General features: G+C 43.0%; 1 protein-coding gene across 1 annotated transcript; it reads right to left on the reverse strand.

Annotated features, from left to right (window-relative positions):
- Positions 1-205: 205 nt before the first annotated feature.
- LOC145107422 (uncharacterized) lies at positions 206-3,049 on the reverse strand. The gene is made up of 4 exons (XM_079044302.1): positions 1,214-3,049; positions 890-1,138; positions 546-665; positions 206-368 (listed from the first exon to the last, which is right to left on the reverse strand). Exons 1-4 carry the CDS (start codon positions 2,291-2,293, stop codon positions 321-323), a joined length of 1,497 nt encoding a protein of 498 aa, XP_078900428.1. The 5' UTR covers positions 2,294-3,049; the 3' UTR covers positions 206-320.
- Positions 3,050-9,016: the final 5,967 nt, after the last annotated feature.

Below are 9,016 nucleotides of genomic sequence, written 5' to 3' on the forward strand. Positions count from 1 at the left end.
AATTCCCCTCTTTTATTCTTTGGTTCCATTTTGCTAAGTGGCTACATTTTTCTCTAATATATTATAAACATCATTTATCCATACAACTGCCATGAATTGGTTCTTCATTACAATACGTACTCAAGGTTTCAACATCTTGTGTTCAATTAATTTGTTATATAATAAAAAAACATACAAAAAAATAGAAATTATTAACCACAGCCCAAACAAAGAACCATATACTTGAGATGATATACATGTACATTTACAAATTACAAGGACCTACTTCAGATGTTTTTCCAATGTACAACTACATACATAAGGTTTACATTACTCATTATTCAAACAGCACGATAGAATCGAAGCATCTTCAATGGTGACACGTTTTCCTGAAATAACCAACATTACATACATGATTATTTATCAAATTGGAAGTATGTTTCTGTAATGGGTAAATACGTAAAAGTATATTTCCTAGATTGACAAAAAGAGTAAAAAAAACGTTGCTATTTCATGCAATTTGCCCTAATAAAATTAGGAAAACTACAACAGCAAAAATGTATAACCTGCATTGTTTCTTCAGACTGGGTAGGAAAATGAAACCCTGTTGAGCAATTTTGCAACATTTCAGGACATTTTCTATATTCTCTGTGTCCATCACTTGCTTTCATTTTATACCTGAACATCTGAAACAATGGAGGGAATTTTGGTTGTTCAAAAATCATTATGAGTAACAAAAGATATAAATATTCTCTCATGATCAAACCATTATAATTTTTTTAATCCCTTAAAGAAGCCACTTTTCCCGGTTACCAGGTTTTGAAAAAGAAAATAATGTAGAATAACACACCATAGTTTGGAAGCTATTATATTTTAATACTATATAAAGAAAAATATAAATTTTACTAACCTCAGATAAGGAGACTGTTGGTTTCTCTAACTCATCTCCATCAATGTCTATACCAGTCCCCTGGCATTCTGGACAAAATGCACAATAAATTTGCTTTCTTTCCTCCTTTTCAGCTTCAGTAATATTGACACCTTTCTTCCTTCTACCTCGCTTCTTTACTTTAGGAGCAACTAGTTGTTTTGTATAAACTTCATAATCACAGAAAAGTACCCAGTGAATGAGGCACGAAATGTGAAATACATGAAACGCCTGCATAGTTATACAGAAAAGCTTCATATTTATAATCACAGCCACATAAAGAGTGTGAAGAGATATTGAACATACCCCATTCAAGTTTCTACTGCTGCAAACAAGTCTACCAGTATTCATGTTGAGAAGTGTAGCCACATCCTTACCAAGAAGAATCTTATGTTGACAGATATCACACACTCTTTCTGAAGCTACACGTCGATGCACCCTCAACTCTTTCCTCACACTTCGGCTAGGTATAATTCCCAATTTCAGTGAGTTATCATCGTATTTTACAAGTTTTCTTGAACTAGAGTCACCAGAAGCCAAGTATTCTTCACCTGAAGATTCACACTGATTGCTCAAAGATTCACTCACATCTTCTGGATCAGAGAATGACTTCCTCTTCTTTCCTCTATTCTCTTTGTTTACTTCTGAGGAAGGCAAAAACAACATTTCATCTAGCACATTCTTTCTGCCCATGTCATAGTTAAATGAAAATGACAGAATGGCAAAGTCATGATGTGGGGTTGTATCATCTTGATTAGGATGACAATTCCCAATCCATTCACACCAGATTCTACTGATACCCTTTCTAACTCCATCTTTCTGATAGTACCTAACACCAATTTTCCCAAGACCAATTGATCTAACTTCTAGATCAGTAACTATATCTTTATGCAGAACTTGTGGTACAATCAAATGATACCCATTTTCATCAACATCCATATTGTCTTCATCTCCAAGTGAACTTGGGCTTCCATTAGAAGCAACAATGGCAAGACTGTTGTTCTCATTACTTTCACTCAACAGCAAATTACTTCCTAAGTTAGGGTTTGAAGTTAGCAAGGGACTCTTTTCATTACATGGAGTATGAAAGAAAAGCATCCCATCGTTAAAGGGCCAAGGATTCTCTTTCAGCAAGGTAGACTTAGCAGCTTCATAGTTCTTCTTATGGAGATGCCCGCGAAGATGATCATGCAGAACTGAATCGTTATGGCATGGAGACAGACACAAAACGCAGAAGAATATAGGCTTCTTGTTATCTTCCCTAAGCTCCACATACGAGTGACCCTTTAATCTCACATTTCGTAATGTAGTTCTCGCCAACTGTTCTCTTAAACTGCTACAGCATTGACTCTTCGGGAACCCTAACGCACTACTACTTCCCGCCATTCAATTTACTTATCTAAAAGCTTAAACAGCAACGCCAACCAGAACTATCAAATCTTAGAAAGGAAAGAGCACATATGAAACCCTAGGATTCTATAATTCCACCATCAACACCAGATTTCAATTACGGTACTTCGTTTATCAGACAAACAAACACCGAAACTTCTAACAATTACTTAAACTAAGAAAACGAAGAGTCTTTAGCAATATAAAGTGATAAAAACCGATTCGGATATACGATCTTCCAAATTTAAAACATAAAATTGACGAAAAATTCCAGAAGTCACTCCTGATGATTATCTGATTGTATTGTACTTAGAAGAAAACTACACTAAATTTACAACATCAGGGCGTACTCTGTATAGAATTTTTCGGAAACCTTCGAGCTATTTGATCCATCGTTGTGAGAACTTCTTCTTGAACTCCACACAGAATTTCATGCGAGCAAATCCTTTCAATTGACATCATCTCTGATCTTGTTTAGTGTGTGTCTTCCTTTGTGTTTGTGTGTGAGAGAGAGAAACGGAAGAAACTGAAAAGAATTGAATTCGTAACTGAAAACTGAGATTTTAGGGAAAGTCGATTCGAGTCGAGGAAACGGAGAAAGGATGTTTGACGGTGTTGTGCAATAGAAGTAAGGAAATATATTTTGGACCGATTTTAAAGACTTTGGAATTTGAACGTATCGCCCTTGATGAGATTACGATGAGGTGGGGGTTGATAACTCACGAGTCATGAGGAAAACACATGACGAGTAGATGATGCGGACGTGTTTGACATGGAAAACGTACTAAAATAGTAAGAGATCAACCTTGAAAATATATGAAGCATTGATTCATTTTGTTTCATAAGAAACATGCGTATGCATTCCATATATTTGGCGAATAATGGATTGCATGTGTAAAACATATATTAAAAGAAGTTATATAGAACAAATTTATAACAGTATGTGGTTGAAGCTATATGGCGACACGCACAAAGATAGCAAACCAACAAATGAACAAATATATGTTGTTGTACAACCTTTACTTGCAGAGTGCTTCCTTGAGTTTATTCAAACCCATTTAAGATATATTAACATTTGGTTAAGTTTTGAGAATATAGGCCTTTTAGAATTCGGGCCCTAAGCAGAATTCGGGCCCTAAGCTCTAGCTTGGAAAAAAAATATATAAGAATGAGCCATCCCTACAACAAACACACTTGCCTTTTATTTACATAGGTTTTGTCTTTCGGTGTTTTGTTTACATGCAAATTTTTTGCAAAAAGCTAACTTCATCTTCAACGGCCAATATGGGTCCTATAGAGTCGTCGTTTCTTTACTTGTTTTCCTACATCTCTTGTGTATGAGGTAAAGGAAGTGTAAGTGTTTACTGTAACACGCTGATTTTTACCACGAAAAAATTCATTTTTAAATAGAGAAACATCCAATATTATAAAAACCGAGTCATAAAAATCTCAGGTGAATCAAATACAGTCATCCTAAATCAGAGTATTAAAATGCGGAAAATCATAAAATCTGTAACGCCCCGATTCCAGGTATGGATTTAAATAAAATGTTAATTGTCCTACTCGACAAGTTGGTTGCCCTACTCGTCGAGTAGCAGCGGGATTGGAACGCGTGTTTAGTGACCTACTCGACGAGTCCACTAAGGGACTCGACGAGTAGGAGCTGGCAGAAGAAACCCTAAATCTCAGGGTTTTGCACCCTATTTAAGGAATGATAAGCCTCCTATGGCCTCCTTGCAGTCTTTGAGAGCCCCTTAAAACCCTAATACGTGTGTGTGTGTGTGCCCATTGTGTGTTTGAAGCTTGAAGAAAGGATCCTTGGAGGGAGAAGGCTTAGAGGAGAAGGAGATTGGAGCAAGTAGAGTGTGGGAATCAACTCTTATCTCAGTTATCATCTTCTGGAGGTAACCAAATCGCCTTTTCTTTGTGAATCTCTTCTATTGGTTGAGTTTTAGGGGTTTTGGTGAGATATTAAGTTGGAAAGATGAGCTATGGGCTAGATCTGAGGTTGTAACTTCAGATCTGGACCCTCCTTGGATTCTATAAGCATAAAGTTTCAGTTTTGGTCAGGATTAAGGTCCCTCTTGAGCATGAAGTTTCATTAAGAACTTAAAATAGGCATTTAGAGCCTTTATAGCCATGCATGCACGTAAAGTTTGCAACTTTACGTGATAAGCATGCCCTATAAGCTTGGATCTGTGATTTGGAGCCGCTGCATGGCTCAAAACAAGTCTGCATGGAAAAGGGACTGAATGGACTCGGCGAGTCGCAAGGGTTAACTCGGCGAGTCACATGAAGATGGCCGTGGACTCGACGAGTTGGATGAACAACTCGGCGAGTCCGATGAAGATTACCATAAGACTCGGCGAGTTGAAGAACAACTCGGCGAGTCGGATGAGTTTTCCCTAGGATATGTATGTGTATGTATCCGTCGAGTTGCAAGGAGGGAACTCGACGGGTGGCCTTAAAGTTTGAACGAGAATCAAAGCAACTCGACGAGTCACCCCGATGACTCAGCGAGTTGGTTTATGCTTCAAGGAACTCGGCGAGTAGCCGAGGGTACTCGGCGAGTTGGGGTCAACATGGACTATTGACCTTGACTGAGGACTTCAACTTTGACCAGGGGTTGACTAGTGGGTTATGTAGTACCTTATATGGTTAAGGACTTATGAGTATATTGTGCTTTGGTGTTAGGTGGTGGAGCCTGTGCCAAGTGATTTGAGGGTTGGGTTTTATCTTCCGAGTCGACATTTGCGAGGTGAGTTATCCTCACTATACTAAGGGGTCTAAGGCACCAAGGCCGACCCATTGGATATGTTATCTTAGCAGTGTTAGATGTTGAGTATGAGTTAGTGTTGCATGCTAGTGGTTATGCCAGTTAGGTAGACCTGTAGGACTACCTGTGATGTTATATGATTATTGCATGCTCAGTGGTTATGTTGTATGCTATATGTTACGTGGGATGGGTTGAGGTTGTACTGCTCCGTGCGGTAGCCAACAAACCCTAGGAGCATTCCAGTTACGGGCTAAGGGAGACTCGTACTGTGGGCTCGGGAGCATTCCAGTTACGGGCTAAGGGAGACTCGTACTGTGGGCTCGATGGCAAGCCAAATGTGAGTTGTGGGCCCGTAAGGCAATCCAGACTCACACTGTGGGCCCAGGGGTAATCCAGTCTGTAAGGCTGTGGACCCATTACATGCTGTTCAGTTTGTTATGATATGGTTATGTGGACTGTATGTGTATCGGTATTTTGGGGGTAACTCACTAAGCTTTCGGGCTTACAGTTTCAGTTTATTGTTTCAGGTACATCAGGGGATCGCGGCAAGGCGAAGGCATGATCATACAGCTCCTCATATTATGTTTATGTTTCTGGGAATACTCTGATAAATAATATTTTGAAAACAAAGTTGTAATGTTTGATGAACTTGACATGTTTTAAAAGTTTAAATTGGTTTGAAATTTTTGGGTGTTACAAGTTGGTATCAGAGCCTTGGTTTGAGTGAATTGGAGGAATATGCGTGTAACTCCAGTCTCAAATCAAGGAAAGGATTTTCAAAACGATTTTTCAAAAAGGTTTTCAAAATAAGTAAAGGAGGAAGCAGGGTGTACGATCAGCCGAAGCCAGTAAGTAGACCCCAAAATACCATACAAGTTATTTGATATTATGTGATATGTTAGAACAACATGCTAGTAATAAGATAGGGATCCTCAGGACTCGTATGATAGAATTGCCTGATCTTTGATGCCTTATCTTATGTAGAGTACCTCAATTGATTGTTTGTGACTCTTTCGCGTGTGAACTAACCATTGGGTGAATACTCTAATTCACATGCTACATGGGTTAAATGGTCTTAGGATAAGGGATTTGGTCCTGCTGCGTAGCTCTTGTCTGAGTCCAACCGTTGTGGGGTTAAATCTTTTAGTCTAAGATTGTTTAAGTCGTATGGTATGTGATTGTATTCATGCAATAGTTAACTGGCACCAATGAAGGGTCGTGTGGCAGTTGGTAGATGGGTTGGTAGTGAGAGACCGGGAGGCCAGTTATGAGATAGTTAGCATTTCTCTAGGGGTGAGAATTGAGCGCTCGCCATGTTGTATAGGGCTTTGTGATGATGCTTGAGACAAATATGGGTAGGTGTGGAAGGTAGTATGGGCCCGTACTACTGAAAGCACAGGACCCATACACGTGTCAAGTAAGTCACAATCCCTAGGGTTAGTAGGGAGTTGGCTCCCAGTGATTTATATGGGTTATCTGATATCTTGTGGTATGTTTCAGAATGGTGATGACGAGGCGCTATGTGGTTGGATCCGGTTCGGGATCAGGATCAGGGGACAGAGGCCAGGAGGGGCCGACAGCACCCGAGCCGGTGGTGCAGATGGGTACAGAGGAGTTGGATGCTAGGATTCGAGGGATCCTGCATGATGAGGTTGCTGCTGCATTCCGGGCTCAGTTACCGGAGATGTTCGGGTCGATTAAGACCGCCATGGTGGAGTATTTTGATGAGCGCTATGCAGCCCTTGTAGAGACAGCCGCCGCAGCAGCTGCATCAGCTGTATCAGTGGCAGGAGAGGAGTTGGTAGAGGTTTTCAGTACAGGGACTTCGATAACACGAAGCCCCCTACTTTTGATGGGACGCAGGATCCCATCAAGGCTATGAGATGGATTTCAGACGTGGAGGGTGTTTCTTCACCTGCTTGTGTCCTGCTGACCAGAAGGTCAGGTGTGCTCTAAACCTGCTTAGGTCTGGGGCCAAGGACTGGTGGAGACTTGCGACTGGGTCGTACACTGATGATCAGAGAGCTGCTGTTACTTGGGAGCAGTTCAGGGATATGTTCCGCGCCCGTTACATTCCACGGGTTGAGCGGGAGCGATTGGCACAGGAGTTTCTGAGCTTGAGACAGGATGGGGAGTCGGTGACTGAGATCACCCGGATGTTCACTGAGAGGGCGATGTTTTGCCCGGAGTTTGCTTCAGAGCAGGCTCAGATGACCCGTTATCTGAGCATGCTCAAGACGGATATCCGTCAGTTTGTGTCTACCCAACGATGTGATACTCTTCTAGAGTTGCATGAGGCCGCCAAACGGCGTGAGTTGGAGATTGAGCAGCAATTGAGAGAACAGCGGCATGCCCCGACACATTCTCAGCCGGCGCCGAAGCGGTCAAAGACCGCTGATACTAGGACCGGGGGTCAGCAGAGCCGCACTTGTGGGAAATGTGGCAAGGGTCATTCTGGTGTTTGTCGAGCCAGCAGTGGCTGCCACAGGTGTGGCAAGGAGGGGCACTATGCGAAGGATTGTCGCTAGGCCGTTCCGATACCGAGTATGAAGTTATGTTACCATTGTGATCAGGTTGGCCATTTGAAGGCCAACTGCCCGTTACTCGCCGCCAAACCGGCGCAGGCTCCAGCGCCGGCTACTTTGAGGATCACGGATGGGAGACCAGTCAGGGTAGAGCCTCCGAAGGCTCAGGGTCGTGCCTTCCAGCTTACAGCGGAGGAGGCCAGAGCAGCACCAGATGTGGTTGCTGGTATGTTTCTATCCTTTATCTCGTTTCCTATATCTGATGTATGCTTATCTGTTGTACCTGTGGTTAGGTACGTTTTTAGTGAACTCCTTGCCTGCTTTGGTCTTATTTGACTCGGGGGCGAGTCGGTCCTTCGTGTCTCAGTCGTTTAGTAGGGAGTTCAGTGTGCCTGTGGGCGAGCTAGAGTGTCCATTGCGAGTGTCTATCGCCAACGAGCACGGGGTTTCTGCTTCGTCAGTTTATAGAGGGTGTGACTTGGAGATTTTCGGGGTAACCTTTCCGATAGATTTGATTCCGATCCCCATGGGGGAGGTGTGCGTGATTGTGGGCATGGATTGGCTCAGTCGGTTCGGTGCTATGATTGATTGCGAGGGCCAGCGAGTGGTAGTTCGAACCCCAAGAGGGGGAGAACTGATTGTATATGGCGAGGGCACCAGAGTAGGATCAGGGTTTTGTTCAGCTGCCAGGACTCGACAGTACATTCAGCACGGGTGTGCGGGTTATCTAGCATATGTGGTAGATACGCGATTCAGGGATCAGATTCCGGTTTCCGATGTACCGGTGGTCAGGGAGTTCGCAAATGTGTTTCCAGAGGAGTTGCCAGGGATACCTCCGGAGAGGCAGGTCGAGTTCACGATCGACCTGGTGCCAGGTGCGGCCCCTATCGCTAAGGCGCCGTACCGATTGGCACCACCAGAGATGCATGAACTGTTATCACAGTTACAGGAACTGATGGGCAAGCAGTTCATTCGACCTAGCAGTTCTCCATGGGGAGCACCGATACTTTTTGTCCGGAAGAAGGACGGTTCGCACCGGATGTGTATTGATTACCGGGAGTTGAATAAGTTGACGGTGAAGAACCGTTACCCACTCCCGAGGATAGACGATCTCTTCGATCAGTTACAGGGCGCATCTTGGTTTTCCAAGATAGATTTGAGGTCTGGGTATCATCAGGTCAGGGTCAGAGAGGAGGACGTGGAGAAGACCGCGTTCCGAACTCGTTATGGACATTACGAGTTCATGGTGATGCCGTTTGGGCTCACCAACGCGCCAGCGGTGTTCATGGACCTGATGAATCGGGTCTGCAGACCGATGCTTGATCGCTCGGTCATAGTGTTTATAGATGATATCTTGGTGTATTCCAAGACCCGAGAGCAGCACGAGGAGTATCTGCGAGAGCTGTTGGGAGTTCTGAG

This window comes from Lactuca virosa, chromosome 4 (assembly GCF_052849685.1).
Source record: "Lactuca virosa cultivar CGN04683 chromosome 4, Lactuca_virosa_CGN04683_v6, whole genome shotgun sequence".
NCBI classification, from domain to species: Eukaryota; Viridiplantae; Streptophyta; class Magnoliopsida; order Asterales; family Asteraceae; genus Lactuca; species Lactuca virosa.